The sequence below is a fragment of the Rhamphochromis longiceps genome, linkage group LG16 (genome assembly GCF_057381845.1).
Source record: "Rhamphochromis longiceps isolate RC_006_pf linkage group LG16, R_longiceps_female_GT1.1, whole genome shotgun sequence".
Taxonomy (NCBI): Eukaryota; Metazoa; Chordata; class Actinopteri; order Cichliformes; family Cichlidae; genus Rhamphochromis; species Rhamphochromis longiceps.
The window spans coordinates 805,404-823,259 of NC_140572.1; the positions used below are offsets into that span (position 1 = coordinate 805,404).

At 40.3% G+C, this 17,856-nt stretch overlaps 1 protein-coding gene across 1 annotated transcript; it reads right to left on the reverse strand.

Moving 5' to 3' along the window:
* Positions 1-9,099: 9,099 nt before the first annotated feature.
* LOC146650331 (uncharacterized) lies at positions 9,100-16,987 on the reverse strand. Its single transcript, XM_085383636.1, has 6 exons — positions 16,900-16,987; positions 15,294-15,348; positions 11,128-12,106; positions 10,565-10,732; positions 10,078-10,173; positions 9,100-9,510 (listed from the first exon to the last, which is right to left on the reverse strand). Exons 3-6 carry the CDS (start codon positions 12,094-12,096, stop codon positions 9,100-9,102), a joined length of 1,644 nt encoding a protein of 547 aa, XP_085239762.1. The 5' UTR covers positions 12,097-12,106; positions 15,294-15,348; positions 16,900-16,987.
* Between the last annotated feature and the right edge of the window lie 869 nt (positions 16,988-17,856).

A 17,856-nucleotide genomic window follows, 5' to 3' on the forward strand; every position in this document is an offset into this window, starting at 1 on the left:
TGGAATGTGGTCTGTCTATCTCCCCTGTCTTTAGACACAGAGTCTCCTGCTTACAACCTTCTCTTCATGATTCAACAATTAAGCATGTCAAGAAAACAGTGTAACACATTCCCAGCAGATCAAGGATACAGAGTGATGCACATTTATCTAATGAACTAATATGTGAATATGTTCTGTTAACTCAAAAGTATAATGAGAACTAAACTACATACAGATCACACACTCTATTTTAAAGGGTATAATATGATCTACAGCAGTATTCTAATTCAACTACTTTGATTACATATATAAGGTAACATATAATAACAGAATAATATCACAACTGCCTCAATCAAGTTGCTTTGGCTTACAACACCAGTCCTCACTCTACCACGGGGTTTACACCATTTTTTCTCACACATGGACATGAGGCACGGATGCCTGCTAATATGCTGTTGCCTACCAACATGCCAGCATCATCTACTTCTGCTTCTCCTGCTGACTACGTCACCCAGTTGACTCAGAGACTTCAGTCTGCCTTCAGCACTGCTGCATGGAACAGAGATTGTGCCCACAACCAGCAGAAACAACTGTACGATAGGGGCATCAAACACACTCCTTATGTTCCGGGTGACTTGGTGTGGTTAAATGACCCCACTACAGCAAAGCAGAAACTTGCTCCACATTGGAAGGGCCCCTCTGAGATATTGGAGTGCCTTGGAACAGCTGGAGAAAACCCTGGTGTCACGTACAGGATTCGCTACCTCCTGGACCAATCAGACAAGACTCAAATTGTTCACTACAATCGTCTCAGGCCTTACAAAGCACCTGTCCCAAAAGGTGGAACCAACTCACCTGCAGGTGGCATACCTGTACAGCCCCAGATTCCACAGTTGACTGCATTATCAGGTGCTTTGCCCTTCACAGCTCCAAAATCTGCAGCTGAAGGGAGCTGGAATGTTCAGGGCCGCAGCCCTGCAACCTCATCAGACCCTCAGGTTTGTCAGCCACCACCTCTAAACCAGTCACGACCCCATTCCCACTCTCCTTTGTCCCCTTCTCCTCGGTCTGAGACTGTAACGACTTCCCCCTCTGGCCATGTGGTGATACACCAATCAGACACTGTCCCTTCAACTCCTCATCGAGTATCTGGTGTTTCATGGCGATGTGGGAGACGTCAAGTTGTGCCTCCCAGATACCTCAAGGACTATGTTTTGAACTGAAATTGTTTTTGGTTTTGCTGTTGTTTTATTGTTGTCCCCTTTGCTCACAGCATGTTGTTTTTTTCCCCCCTCCTTTTCTGTAGGGAAACGGGGACGTTTCTTATGTGAGGGGGGGAGGAAAATGTAAAGTGTAGAAGTAAACTTAAATCTAATTTGATATACAAAGAGGTGTTTACAAAGGTTATAAAGCTAGTTATGTAGCTATTTGATGGTTACGTGTTTTGATATTTACATGTTTGAATGTTTAGACATGCATGTTCAAACCAGTAATAAGTATGTGTTATATCTACCTGGTTGTTTTCCCTGTTTTGATCTGAGTTTAAGATTCCCTGGCTTCTGAGAGGTCAGTGAAGTATTCATGAGGGCGGCACACAGGAAGTGTGGGTTGTTGCGGGGTGCTAAAGTAAAGAGGCTGCTAAAAAGTTATCCGTCTCCGTCTTGCTGTTTCTAATTATTCAGAGAGATTCCGAACCATCTAGTGAACCCTCACGTTACAGAAGTTAGCAGGAAGTTAGCTCGCTAGCTTCCATCTAAATACAATATAGCATGTTCTGACTGAGAGATTTCTGAAATAATTCAAACGTACAGCTCTGCTACGACTTCCAACATAAATGAAGACAGAAAACTAAACAGCAGTGACGTTTGTAGGGTTACTGAAGTGGGCTAGCTGGTATATAATGATGTGCTACGTGACCGCTAGCGACACAGCTATGTTAGCATAATATAAACAAGCTAACTTTTCTTCCACTCGATAAAAGTTAACGTGAGTGTTCTCGGTGGTCAGGAACAAATGTAATCGCATGGCAGGATGCTGTAAAAGGACCAAACTTCAGCCAGGAGAACAACTGAGATAATCCATCCACAATACGAGGTTAGTCATTCATATACTGCTGCATGGGCTGGGCTGTAGTTACATCGGAAGGGCTTAAAAACAGAGCTTGAATAAATGATTAGCGGTAATAAAAGCTGAGAGAGGCCAACAGTGAACACTGACTGTTTTAGGGGCTTTTGGAAATTAAATAGAAGAAGATACAAAACTTTAAACATGTTAACAACACAAAAGCCATATTAAACGCAGACTACTTTTGGCCTGGAAGCAGGTCCAGGATTAATAACAGATATGGTTCAATGCAGAGAGGTCTATTAACACATAGTGAGTGAGAAAGGTGACTGGAAAGGAAAAACTCAATGCATCATGGGAATCCCCGGCAGCCTACGTCTATTGCAGCATAACTAAGGGAGGATTCAGGGTCACCTGGTCCAGCCCTAACTATATGCTTTAGCAAAAAGGAAAGTTTGAAGCCTAATCTTAAAAGTAGAGATAGTGTCTGTCTCCCGAATCCAAACTGGAAGCTGGTTCCACAGAAGAGGGGCCTGAAAACTGAAGGTTCTGCCTCCCATTCTACTTTTAAATACTCTAGGAACAACAAGTAGGCCTGCAGTGTGAGAGCGAAGTGCTCTAATAGGGTGATATGGTACTACAAGGTCATTAAGATAAGATGGGGCCTGATTATTTAAGACCTTGTATGTGAGGAGCAGGATTTTGAATTCTGGATTTAACAGGAAGCCAATGAAGGGAAGCCAAAACAGGAGAAATCTGCTCTGTCTTTCTAGTCCCTGTCAGGACTCTTGCTGCAGCATTTTGGATTAGCTGAAGGCTTTTCAGGGAGTTTTTAGGACTTCCTGATAATAATGAATTACAGTCGTCCAGCCTGGAAGTAATAAATGCATGAACTAGTTTTTCAGCGTCACTCTGAGACAGGATATTTCTAATTTTAGAGATGTTGCACAAATGGAAGAAAGCAGTCTTACATATTTGTTTAATATGTGCATTGAAGGACATGTCCTGGTCAAAAATTACTCCAAGGTTCCTCACAGCATTACTGGAGGCCAAGGTAATGCCATCCAGAGTAAGAATCTGGTTAGATACCATATTTCTAAGCTTTTCAGGGCCGAGTACAATAACCTCAGTTTGATCTGAATTAAGAAGCAGAAAGTTAGCGGCCATCCAGGTCTTTGTCTTTAAGACATTCCTGCAGTTTAACTCATTGGTGCGTGTTATCTGGCTTCATGGACAGATAGAGCTGGGTGTCATCTGCATAGCAGTGTAAATGTATGCTATGTCTTCTAATGATGCTGCCTAAGGGAAGCATGTATAATGTAAACAGAATTGGTCCTAGCACTGAATCCTGTGGAACTCCATAATTAACCTCAGTGTGTGAAGAGGACTCTCCATTTACATGTACAAACTGGAGTCTTGTCACGGCTCCCGAGGCGAGCCGTGTGGAATAAATGAGGATCCAATCGCAGGCAGTCGTGGAGAAGTGAAGGTGATTTATTGAACACAAAAAGAATGTGGACAAACAGCAAACGGGGCTCGAACTAAACTAAACTGGGAAACAACTAAACTACAGAGCACAAACCTGAATGAAAACGAGCAGAGGAGGATGACGATGAACAGCAGGGAGAAGACACGGTGGATACACAGACTGACACTGAGTAATACAGACGAACCGGCAACAGGCAGGAGAACACACAGGGCTTAAATACACACACCAGTAATCAGGGGATGAGAGACAGGAGGGCAACACAGCTGGGAGGAATCTGGGCTGACGGGACAGGGGAAACGTAAACTGATCACACTCACATACGACACGGACCTTCACAATAAAACAGGAAACTCAGACACATGGAACCAGACAAGACATTGAACTAAACAGACAGATTCACAAACAGATGGGGTGACACCATCGACAGACAGATACAGACGCAGACTCAGAGGCAGACCGAATATAACACAGAACTTAAACAATCATCATCTAGAAAATGATAACAAACTAAAAGCGCTGGGTCACCGACCCAGGACCATGACAAGTCTATTAGATAGATATGATACAAACCACTGCAGTGCAGTACCTGTAATACCTACAGCATGTTCTAATCGCTCTAATAGGATATTATGGTCGACAGTATCGAACGCTGCACCAGTGCTTGCTTTCTTTCTTTCTTTCTTTCTTTCTTTCTTTCTTTCTTTCTTTCTTTCTTTCTTTCTGCATTGCATGCTGGGAGTTTGGTGGTGGAGCATGTCATGAGTAGGATTGAGAGCTGTTGTTTATTTCAAACTTTTTTGTCATGTTTCTATTATTACATAGTAGGACTGTTTTCTCTGCTAATTATTGCTTTGCGACTTTGAATTTGGGTTAGGATTGAACAGGTTGGATTGGGGAGAAAGGTAGAGGGAGAATCTACGACGCAGACTGGTTGCCATGGTGACAGTATGGCAAACATAGAGCGTTTCTCAGTTGCGGAAAGTGTTTCCCAAACTGAAAATTTGTACTCTTTAGAAGAAATTAACTCATTCTTGGACGATAGTTATGGAAGATCAGTTTTGGTGACGGACTGTTTTCCTGACGTTGATAAGTTTATTCAGTCTGTGAAGACAATACAGAAAGTTGTTGGTGTGGATCTCCTGAATGAGAAGAAACGATATTGTTTAAGGAAACATGTTACTAATTTAAGACGGGGGGAAAAGAGCAGTTAAAACTCATTTGAGGAAAAAGTAAAATCTTATTATTAATCGCAAGATGGTCAGATATCACTCTGTGTTTCTTATATACTTTTTCTTCTTCACTGCTTTTCTTCCTTCTCTCAATATGGAACATCTAAAGGTGTCCTCTTTGAATATAAATGGGGGAGGGATGCTCAGAAGAGAGCTTTGATTACAGAAATTATCAAAGAGAAGAAGCTAGATGTATTTTTTTATTTTACAAGAAACCCATAGTGACAATGTTATTGAAATAGAAAGGGGGTAAGCTGGAAGGAGCAATGCATATTTAGTCATGGAACTAACTGCTGTGCAGTGGTCGGTATTTTATTTCACCAACTCTGGACATCCAAATTTTGGCAAGTGCAGAATATATTAATGGCAGAATTTTACAAGTCAAGGCAGAAATTCAAGGTGTTGTCATTCATTTTATTAAAGTGTATGAATCAAATTATGGTCCAGAACAGAAACATCAATTTAAAATGTTGGAAGACAACTTAAGTCTTATAGATTCCAGTGAATGTATTATTTCGGGTGTAGACTGGAATTGCTGTGTTGATTGTATGCTGGACAGAACAGGTCAGGAAACACATTTTGAGTCTTCCAACTTCTTGTCTCATGTTTTGACAAAGATGGACCTGATTGATGTGTGAAGAAGAAATAATTCAAGGAGTAGACAGCATACCTGGGTCAGAATAGCTGAAGGTAGATGCCGTGCAGCCAGGTTAGACAGGTTTTATCTGTCTGGATCTTATAGCACTCGTGTAATGAATTGCCACATTGTTTCTGTTGGGTTTACAGATCACGACACGATTTTAATGGAATTGGTTCCTACTGTTACAGGGACACAGAAATCTTTTTGGCATTTTAACACTGAACTGTTACTTGATTTTACTTTTGTGAAAATTTTCTGGAGATCAAAGAAACATGATTTTCAATCCCTGATTGGGTGGTGGCAGGTAGTGGAAGTCCAAATCAGGAATTTCTGCCAGCAATATACTTATAAATCCACTGACAACATTAGGAGGGTGATTCGGCAACTGGAACAGGAAATAACAGACTTGGAGAGTGTTTCTGTTAGTCAGAATAATCAGCAGGATTTACTGTATCATAAAAGGATGGAGTTACTCTTCTTCAGGAGAGAGTTAACGAGGCTCTGATTCGTGCTTGGTTTACAAAGTTTAGGGACATGGACGCACCAACAACATTCTTTTTTAATTTGGAGAAGTCAGTCGCACGGAAGAGACAGATGGTCTGCCTTCATCTGCGAAACGACCAAGTTACAACAGATCCAGCTGAGATGAGAAGACTTGTAATGGAGTTTTACTAATCTCTTTTAGAATGCAACTGTGATGAAGCAGTGGTAGCAGAACTTCTTCAAGGGCTTCCTCAACTCACTTCAGAGGATCAGGAATCTTTAAACACGGACTTGACATTGGAGGAACTTACAACAGCGGTTACACAGATGGCTTCTGGGAGATCTCCAGGAATAGATGGTTTACCTGCGGACTTTTTAAACATTTCTGGAATGTATTAGGGAACGATCTTCTGGATGTGTTTAATGATTCTTTTGTTAGGGGTACACTTCCAGTTTCTTGCCAGCAGGGTGCACTCTCTCTGCTGCCTAAAAAGGGGGACCTTGCCTTGTTAAAAAACTGGAGACCAGTGACTTTTTTATGTAGACTATAAAATTATTTCAAAGGTGTCATCCAACAGGCTGAAATGTTTTATTGAACTCCTGATTCCAGTGGATCAGTCTTCCTGTGTTCCAGACAGATCTATGTTAGACAACTTATTTCTTATGAGAGATGTTTTTGCTGTCTGTGAGACATGTGACCTAAATGTGGGGATTATCTCTGTTGATCAGGAGAAGGCTTTTGATCGTGTAGATTATACTTTTCTTTTTTCGGCCTTGCAAGCATTTGGTGTGGGAAATGTTTCTCTTTCTTGGGTGTCATTATTTTACGCCAATGCTAGTTGTGTAGTGAAGGTGACAGGTAGGTTTAGTAACCCTGTATTAGTTCATAGAGGTATTAGGCAGGGTTGTCCCATTTCTGGTCAGCTATATAGTTTAGCCTCTTTTATTTGGATTGAGAAAATTAAAAGGTCTTTCCCTACCGGGAATGGGTCACAGTTCTTCGGTAGTTGTTTCTGCTTATGCTGATAATGTTAAAATCTTTATTAGTAATCAACATGATGTGAATGAACTGAGTGAGAGGTTAAATATGTATGAAAAGGCTTCTTCGGCCAAAGTTAACTGGGACAAAAGTGAGGCCTTATTGGTCAGTAAATGGTGGGTGGAGAACAGTCCAACCCTGCCAGGAAATATGTGCTGGGGAAGGAATGGTATTAAGACACTGATACTTTTTATAGGTAACGAACAATTTCAGAAAAAGAACTGAGGGGCGTACAGGAAAAAGTTGAGTCCAAGTTGTCTAAATGGACATGGTTGCTACCCCAGCTGTCATATAGGGGTAGGGCTCTGATTGCCAATAATCTCGTCCCTGTGGCACAAGCTTATGGGGTTGGTTCCACCTCCTGGGCTGGTTAAAGATGTTCATTGTGGATTTTTTCTGGTCCGGGCAGGATTGGCTTAAGGCATCTGTGTTCTTTCTTCCTGTGTCAGAGGGAGGTCAAGGACTTGTGGATATCTTGGCCAAGACCACTGCCTTCAGATTACAAACCGCTCAGAAGCTGCTTTATGGAAGTAGTTACTGCTGGCTGCCCTTGGCTCGGCTGCTTCTCCGTAAAGCTGGATATCCTGGACTGGATAAGCATCTGTTTTTGCTTAAAACAGCAGAGCCTGATATGATGGGTTTAACACCTTTTTATCATTCAGTGTTGGATGCTTGGGAAACGCTGAAGATTTTCCGTGATCCTGACCCTAGACCTGGCTGGGGATTTTTGAGGAACCATTGTTTCACAATGACTTGTTGTACGGGATTGTTTGCTGTCATCACCTACAATAAGGACCAAGTTCATTCATGCTGGGATTGTGAAACTGGGTCACCTCGCAAAACTATTGATAGAAAGGATATGTGACCTTACTAACATCAAGTCCACCAGAATCTTAAAGAGGATCCTGGGAGAGGTCTGGGAGTCCTTACCCGTGTCACTGAAAGTATTTGCTGAAAACTGCGATCTAGCTGACCAGTGGCATAATGGATATGAGTACGTATTTCCAGTACTTTCAGCTGCACCAGCTTTTGATGGATGGCATGAGGAGAATAGACTGCTTCTCTCTTTGAGAACACCGGTGTTGCGTGTTGAGGTGGACACAGGTTCTTGGTTCAGACCTTGCCCCGAAGAGCAGATGGAGGTTCCTGTATAAGCCACCTGTTGAGAAACAGGTTGGTGACCTCCAGTGGAGGATTATTCATGGATTTATAGCTATGAACAGACACAGAGCTCACTTTGACCCAACTACTAGGGGTGGATGTCTATTTTGTGAAGAACAGGAGTCGCTGGAACGCTTGTTTTTGTCCTGTCTAAGGTTAAAAAGCCTGTTTTTGCAGGAATGGTTGGAAGCCCTGGGTGACCACTTTTCTATGGCTGTTTTAGTTTTTAGTCTTACACTGTAAAACCTAATAAGTTCACAGAACTCAAAAATTGTTGTGTAACAGATTACACAACAATTTTCTAGTGATGTTTTTAAAAGTTTTAAGTTTAACTAAAATAAAAATTGTAGTTGCAGTTGCCTTAAATTACCTCAATGTTAACTCATAAATGTTGATATTCCTCAACTTATAATTAGGGAGTAATAAACTCAAAATGTTCAATATGTTTCAACTTAATTAAGGTGGGAAATACACTCAAAATATTTTACATATTGCAACTCATATGATGTGGGAAATGAACTCAAACTTTTTCATATTTTCTAACTTATAATATGGGAAATAACACTTAATCTTCAAGATTTTTAAAATACTGTGGGAAATACACTTACAAATAATTCTGAACTATTTGCCCAGTAAATTATAATCAGCTAAAAGTGTTAGAAAACATGAAAGTAACAACACTAACAATTTAACAACTTTTTATTAAACACAATGTGCTTTTAAAAAGGCACAAACAACAGAGCTCACTCATAAAAAAGTGCTTCATAAATAAAACAAGAGAAAAAGACTCCAAGGGTCACAACCTTCTGGATACATGTGAATAAAAGCTCGAGAGTCTGCGTATTGTAGGTCTAGTGCACAGAACTACCCAAAAAGCAGGAGAAATGAGGCATCCATGTACTGGTTTACACAACTGTACATAACTGGGAACAAACATCAGGTAGTGCATTGAGGTATTAGGCAACACAACGTTAAACATGAATAGTCCACAAAATGAGCAGTCATTCACTTTAAATTAGAAGTAGAAAAGCCCAATGATTAGGGAAAAAAACAAACAAAAAAAAGCTTCCTCAATACTCAGCTCAACAAGTAGTCCATTCTGAGTGATCCACTCATTGAACAAATCATTCTTCAGCGTCAGTAGACGCCCTTTCAGTGGTTTGTTGTCCTCAAGGCACATCACAACCTTCTGGATAAATGTGAATGTAAGCTCAAGTTTCTTTGGGTATTGTAGGTCTAGTGCATAGATGTACCCAAAGAGCAGGAGAAATGACTCAGCCAGATTTGTGGGACCATTCACAAGTATTTCATCCTCAATGACAATGCAGATGCTTTCGGGACTGAAGAGGGCCGAATCAGTAGTGTCATCCGTGACAACTGTCAGCAGAGCCACAGGAGTGTCAGTGAGGTCTGGACCATCTGCTGACTGCAAAACAAAAATAATACAAGAATGAGTTCAGCCCCACAAGGACACAAATCATGCTATTGATTAGAGGTGTGAATCTTCATAAGTCACACGTTTCTTTTAGGATTATAATGTCAACGATTTAATTTGATATGGCGATACATCATGATGCATTACAATAATCTTAATTTCGGTTTGACTTCAAAACATATGTTTAAATAAATGTTTTCAATAATAAATATATGCCAAGATTTTTGTTTTTGTTATTTACCAAACATTTCTCTGACCACAACATGGCACCTCCAAAAAAATAGAACACTTGAATTTTAAAAGGGAGATAGTTTTTATCTGCAGATTTTTTTTGTATAATAATCTTTCAACTATTTTCATGTTTTCTGGTTTATGCGTAACAATCTTCTTGCAATCTTATTCAACAATAGTTGATATATGGGAGAAAACAAGTCAGATGAGGACTGTGTTGAACCTCCTTCCTGATATACACCCTGGTTCTCCTTGAGTTCTGAGCGATGTCATATGTTTGACTGAACAGCTAGGCAAAGGGGTTGATGCTGAGGCCAGTACACTTACATCACAAGTCCTGAATAACATGGAGGCATCTTCACGCAGGTACACAGGAAGTGCACGAAGGACGAGGGCCCGTCTTGTATTTACATCATGCTGTTCCTAGATGAACATACAATATCTATTAGAATAGTATTTACACAAATGCAGAGTAAAAACAAAGTGTTGGATAGCCATGTTCTGATTGGACACCCCTGATCTATAACAATGACAAACTTTTTGTGTAACGGGCTAAACTTGTCAATCTAGAAGGGTAACCCTACCCTACCCTACCCTAGCCATAGATGGTAAATTCTGTATTTTGGATTTTTTTGGATATTTTGATAGGATAGATTTTGTCAAGATGTCCTTCTCCTAAAATGACAACCTTGTATCCATGGCATAATCACTTAATCTCGGAGCACAGTTGAAGCAATTGACACTATGGCTTCTTACAGCTGTGTACAAACCATCGGTTAATGTAATCCTGAATCATGTGAAATGAAAAATTTACCCGAATGTCATAAATTCTCATGAGCTTTGCTAGCTCCTCTGCAATCTTGCCAGTCTTGATGGCCTTGTCTCGGAACAAAGTGATGAGTCTAGGGGTGTGTCTGTCCAGCTCCTTGTAGAATTGAGTGCGCAGGTTAACATTGTTGATTCGGTGGAACTCTGCCACCACCTGTACATGAACAGAAATACACAGAAATGAACAAAGATGAATTAGGAACAGAATTGTGAATGTATTTTAAAAAGTTCTCAGGTTAGCAAAACCAGAGAAATTCTAATCAGAACCAAGGCCAAAATAGAAAGTTATTCGTCATTCTTTGTAATGTTATCTAAAGGAAATTTTAATAAATAAACTTCTAGAGACTTTGTTTACTATGAATGGGGAAAAAAAGAAAAAAAAACATCACAGTGATGTGTTGTCATTTTACATCTGCCATTTGCTTTTTGGTAAATTGTTTGAAAATCTAGACTTTTAAAAACTGGGAGAACAGTAAAGAGACAGACAGACATATACACACACACACACACACACACACACACACACACACACTTTTAATTTTATTTTACCTGTGACTCTATAAGTAGGGCTGGCCATCTGTCCACGACGTCTCTCACTCGTGGAGCTACAACAGCTCCAACAATTTCTTGGCGACGTAGGGCATAGGTTGTGTCCATGAGCTTGCCTATGACCAAGTAGTTTCTCTCAGTCTTTTCGACTTCATGCATGATCTTTTCTCTCATTTTTTCCAGAGAGGCTGGGGTTTGATCCTTCGGTAGGTTAGTGATGTAGTTGACCTCAGCTTTTCGAGCTTTCTTTATGTTTTGATGGGGGTGATCATTGTTGGGGTTGTTTCGGCTCCGCCTCCCTGTGTTGATGGCTACTTCTGCAACCCCAGCTTTGGCCAGATTGTTACGGTAAGATGCAAGCTTGTACCCCATGTGGCGTTTCCATCCCAACGCCCCGTCTTCACCAGCTGTCATTCTGAGACATGGATGAGCTCTAATCAAAGCTTGAGCAGCCATTGCCAATTCCTTGTCATGTGCGTATGCTTTAAAACTGTAGATTGTTTCTGCCATTTTTCTAAGGATTTCACTCTTCTGTGATCTCTTTAACTTCAGCAATTTTCCTGATTCTTCATAAACTCGATTTCCTTCTTCTAGTATATGATCCATTTCATAACCAAAACTAGGAACAACAAATTCATCAGGCCAACTCTTCTGGCGCTGTATCGCAGGTACATGTGGGAGTATGTCTGTGTCAGAAGATGCAGTAGAGAAGGTGTCGCTTTCAGGTCTGACAACTCTTAATGTGCCCTTCTCTGGTAACTCCTGGATGTCCACAAGGAGACAAAGATCACCATCAAAGTCCGGATCCTCATAGTGAAGGCTAAAGTCCCCATCCAGTCTTGGCTTGAACCTCTCTTGAATTATTTCTTTCAGCTCCTCCACTGACTTTGGTCGCTCAAGTAGAGTAAGTTTCAGGGCGGTGTCTCGTTCAACATACACACGCAGCACATGCTTCTGGGCAGCAGCCATCTTTTGGTTCCTAGGGGAAGAAAAAAAAAGAAAAAGGGAAAAAAAAGAACAAACATTAATTTTTATGGAGAGTAAACGTGATACAAACAATGTACACAAGTCCATAGCCTCACTTGAACGATGGGAAGTATGGAAGGACACCTGCTGGAGTGAGGCAGTTTATTCATGGACCCACTGCCCAGCACAGCTCCAAGAGAATGTTGAAGTCAGCTGTTAACCTGCTTCAATAAATCTTCAATGTAATAATATGAAACGTTTTGGTGTCAAGAGCAATCTTCCATCTACGTTGTAAGCACAGAGAGGTGTTTTGTCATTTAGCTCTGATGGGGTGTGAACAGCCAGATTATTTGGGAAAAGTTCGTAAGATCTCAGGTGTTCAATGTAGTGCGATATGTGCCTTTGGCAAAGAAAGACAACACTACTATTAACCAGGAGAACCTGTTCAATTCTACAGAACTTAGGCAGTCCTCCCTCTTGTCCAACAGACAAAAACATTCCTACATTATAATCAGTTCCATCAATGCAGATCTTTGATGTGCTGTAAATAACATTGCTTGCTGTTATTTGTTTAACATATGTCTTTGCAACATCTGGAAGCATTGATACCAGTACAGAGGAGACATTTGATGCTTGCTGGTGAGGTCTGAAGAATCCTGAGGCACTGAGATGAAATGCTACCATGTACTGATGCCTGTCGGCGAGTGTTTTTAACACATTTTTAAAGTTTTGTGTATCGTGTACAACTCTCTTGAAAAAACTGTGTTTTCCCTCAAACCTCATTGTCCACAAGTGTACAAGGGGCCCAAAAAGACGTATAAGGTCAGGATAGTGTTCAATGTAGTGATGCTTAGGACGGAGTTTGAAATCTGGAAAGGCTTCTTTCAGCATCTGTCTATGATCTTGGATCTTCGACTGTAAATACTGGATGGACTCCTCTGTGAATTCTGAAGACAGTGATAACTCTACTACCTCTTTTAAGTCCATTAGCACAGTCCATATCCCATCCTCTTCAGGAACAGCATTTCCAATAATCAAAGGGAGCAGTCTAAGCAATGTGGCATTTTCATGGCCATTACCACCAATGCTTTTCTTTAAAGCAAAGCTCTGTGGTATTTTATGAGGTTTCTCAAGCTTGTCTGTTCCTTGGTAGGGAAATGACAGAATTCTGTCATTCAAATATTCAAGGGTGAAGTATTTGCGACGGATCATCTCTCCAATACACAGGGCGAGCTCTGTAGGCACAATGCCCTCCAAAAGATCATGGAGGGCATCAGGTGGAAAGCCAGTGACAGTATGAAAATGCTCTAGTTGCTGTCTCAGGACACAATCTGCCTGAACACCATTTTGACTCCGACTGACCCCATGCATTACGGCATGCACATCACTATTATAGCTGTCTTTTGTCCTAAGACTGAACTCGCCGCTTGCAACTTCATGAGTCTGAAGTTTAACTTGTGTTGCTGTGCAGAACCTGCAAAAGTGTTCTGCTCTAAAAGACTTTGAAAAGCCTGCCAACTCATGGGCTGCAAGATTGTCACACACCACACACATGACTGTTCCTTGGACTACCTTACCAATAGACTCAATAAATATCCCATCTTGTTCAAGGGTACGGAGGTCTCTCAACAAAGGACCAAGTGCTTTTTCATACCCAAATGTCTGGATGTCAGCCACTTTACATAAAGCAGCAAGCTGAATCACATGCAAGGCTGACCGGTATTTACTGGGAAGATCAGCAAGCATCCAGTATACTGAACAGATTTTGTGTATTTTGCGCGATGTGCCAAGCGGATTGGCTATCTCCAAATCATCAATGTACAAAATTAGTGTTATTTTGAACTCATCTGAAGACAAGAATGTGTTCTCTTTGAAGTACAAACCATCTTGGTGGCTTACATAGACACCGTTTTGTGCCACCTTTGTTTCTTTAATTTTATCAAGAATATCTGTATGACTGAAGATTTTTTGTATCATTTTGAGAATGGGAACATGTACTGCTGTGTGTCCTGGCTGTAGCAGATACTGTACAGGCTTTACCACAGGGTAATTATTTTCGATGAAGGTTTTCCTTCTCTTGGTTGAGGATAACGGCTTCCCCTTAGCTGTGGCACTGACAATAACATTGCAGTCCATAACAGTACTGACAACCTCATTTAGAATTGCTTCACTGACAGTGATATCATGACTCTCTAAGACCTCTCTGATGTCATGTTTGAGTATCGGTTGGGACAAGAAAAATATCTGAGTCAAATGTTCCACTATTTCCTGAGATGCCATTTCTGACACATGAAGAATAGATTGCATCTTTAGAAATAACGATGCCAAGTTATGGTTCAGCTGGGCCTTTAACATGTCTGGGTCACACTGACTGTTTATCTCATCGAGATCAAATGTGTCTGCAGACCCTGGACTGTGAGTTTCAGCAGGTTCCCGAAGACTTTCTGCTGCAACTAGCTCTGGGGCGCTATCGTTGTATGCCAATACAACACATTCACCAAAGCCTGAATCACCACTATGCTTTCTACTTTTGTGTGCATTAAATGCTGAGTAACTATTTGTTCTGTAATTACAGTTTTTGAATGGGCATGGTACCATCTCATGACTTCGTAAATGATTTCTCAAGTGACCAAACAGAATTCCCTCAGAAAAGGGCTGTGTGAAGTTACACAAAGGACATATAAAACAACTACGTGCTCCTTCAGTTGCATCAACTCTATGTGAATCATTATGTGATCTTGACAGATGAGCTTTCATTGCCTCGAATGATGGAAAAGTACAAATGCAACTGTCATAGAGACATGGCAGGGGGGACACTCGTGAATATTGGGTATGCAATACAGTGTAGTGCCAAAATAATTGTCCCCGAGTATTTGAAGTTGCAGAACACAACTTGCATTTCCACTCCATTGGGCCAACTTCACCCCTGCAATTAAAACATTTGCAGTCAAAACCATTTCAGCCCTGTTTGCACTTTTGGCTTTTCAAAATGCACTGTTTACACGCATTGTACTTAAAATGCATGTCAATTTTTAAATTAGGTGGAACATAATTATGCCAACAAGTTCACACAGTAATTTAATTTTGTCTGTTCTGTTGCAAAAAAAAAATCTAAAAATTTTGAATAATTCAGGGCAAAATTCTCTAGTTTCTTTGTATTTATTTTTTATTTAAATTAGGACACAAATTATAAAACTCACCCACTGACAACTGGTGAAATGCTGACTCTCTGTAGCGCTCTTTGCAGTCTGATATCTGTAAACAATATGTGCACAAAGACGACTTGTTAATGTTCAAAAACATTTTTTGCACAGCACACACACGTAGTCAGCTGATCTCATCTGATGCAGATCTGCTCCTTGATCAAGTGACATTTGTCCGGATTTTTGGCACGAGTCACGTCGAATCAGCACCGCAGCTGGATGGCCCGATTTACATACCCAGCGCAGCTGATACTCACCACAATAATTTACTAAGATTATATGCACTCCTGTTATTAAGTCCAGTTCAGTCTGTTAATGTTAACCGTTTCAAACTAATGTTAATAGGTGTGTTGCTAAGCTTAATAACTTAAATAACAAACTTGAAATTTACCCGTCCTATTTTCCCCTTTATTGTTTTTTCTCTGTGCTGTAAATCTTCTGTCTAAGAAGAAATCTGAAGCTGCTGTTCTGAAAATGAGCTACCAAAACTTTTTCTGAATGAATCAATAAAGATCAATTTATGGAAAGCTGTGATGAAGGCGGTTTTGTCTTTAATTATATTCAACAATATAACATATTCGACCACTTTTAAGTGATTTTGTGATCTTTAATACACTTTAATACACTAAAGTTAAGGTTTTTTACCTAATTTCTAGTAAGTGGCCCAGCCCCTCCTATATTTTTATGTATGTGGCCCTCAGTGAAAAAAGTTTGGACACCCCTGCCTTACAGGTTAGGGAGTATTTGTGATCCGCACAGTCTGCATCAATGATTCTTTCTTAGCCTGGGAGCAGAACGCGGCTCTTTATTTTCATTTCATTTCAATTTATCTAGCAAAGATCGATAGGGTCTGGCTTAAAGGTGTCAAGGAGGCGCCTCAGTCTGGCTGGTTGAGCCTTGTCGAATTAGCGCGAACAATTTAGGTGAACTTCGTTCGTAGCACCGAGTTTGACCAGTGTGTAATGTTAGGCTGAATCAGGCGATGCATTTTTCCGCAAGGCTTGACTTGTAGAGCTCGCTTAGTGGAATACCCCTCTAAACTGTTAAAAGAACTTCGAGATTATCTCACAACCACACATTTGAGACTACGAAAAAATACAAACATGTGTCTAATTACCATCATGATAACACACTCATGTTGTTTATTATTGTTCGCTTCATGCTAGCACACACACATAGCTCAACAGCGTAAACTACTGACTGTGTAACACGGACACTTATTGAAATAAGTATACTCACAATACACACGTGCATTACCGGCGAATACGACAACCGGTAGAAACGGACAGTAGAAAATTTTAGTAGAAAGTTCAAAGGCATAGAGCTAGAACTGCCACCGTCAACTTCCCGGGCAAGAATACAATGCATTATGGGAAATGTTGTCCCCCACGGAAAACCGCCAAAACGTTACACCGTTCTAATTTGAAATAACATTACGTATTTGTCACATTCGAAAACTTCTAAAATTACAATTACTTGGATTCGAATTCATTTATAACAAACATTCACTGTGCGCAAAGTACGAATGTATTTCCAGTAAAAAAATAAAAAAGAATGTTTATCGAAATTAAATTTAAACAAAACAAAAACACGTTAGACTTACCAAATTTAGGGCAGTTGATGAAAAAAAATAAGGTGGTGGTCGTGGTAGGTTGAAGTTGGGGACTCTTAATCCACACGGGCTGGCCAAATCTTCCCTGCATCAAGGTAAATTCAAGATGGCTGACTCAGCTTTCCTGAGGGAGCGACAAGACTCCACCCACCAGAACGTCACTAATATATGCTTCTTAAACTTTTTGAGCGTTCCGAACAAATTAGCTAAAAAATATTGAGCCCTATTCAATTAAAGTTGCATAAAAGCCAACAGAGCTCAATACTTTATAGTTTGCTCAACTACAAAACGACATTTGAGTGTTATGAGCTTATTAGTTATGAGCTAGAACAACTGTTAGGGATTACAGTGTAGGTACAGAGCTTTGAAAAAGAAGACTCATGTCTTAATCAATTTCCTTCTTGGTATGACTAAGGTAGCAATTTGGAAAACAATGAAGAGTAAAATGCTTGGACAGGGTTGGACTGATGCAGCACTTAGTTTTGAAGGCTTAGTTGCATTGAGATTGAAAGTGGATGCTTTTTATTGTGTTACTTGTAATCTACAGATGTTTACAGATTTGTGGTGTATTCGAAATGTTTTATGTTCATTGAGGGAGGATGGTGCACTACTTTTGCATTTTTAGAGTGATATTATTATTCAGTGTATTTGTTTTGCTAACTACACATGGATCTACGTTTTTGTGGTTTTTGGGTGGTATGTGATGTTTCCTTTGACTTTGTGAGCATTTGTTTGTATTATTGAATTGTGATATGAATAAATGCGTTTGTTAAAGGTCCTTCTTTCTTGCATGCTGGGAGTGTTGGAGCGTGTGGTGAGTCTGACTGAGAGATTGAGGACTTGTTTCCAACTTTACTTTTCTGTCTGTGTGTCAAAGGAAAATTGTTTTCATATAATGTGATCAGCTTCATGAAATGTGCTTTTTATTGATCACTAAGCAATCTACAT

Excerpts from the sequence above, each read along its gene's own strand:
- LOC146650331 (XM_085383636.1), bottom strand. The coding sequence starts at position 12,096 with ATGGCTGCTGCCCAGAAGCATGTGCTGCGTGTGTATGTTGAACGAGAC. Across the intron at positions 10,174-10,564 it reads TGAGAATTTATGACATTCGG|GAACAGCATGATGTAAATAC; the intron begins GTAAATTTTTCA and ends ATGTTCATCTAG. Across the intron at positions 9,511-10,077 it reads TGTTATTCAGGACTTGTGAT|TCAGCAGATGGTCCAGACCT; the intron begins GTAAGTGTACTG and ends TTTGTTTTGCAG.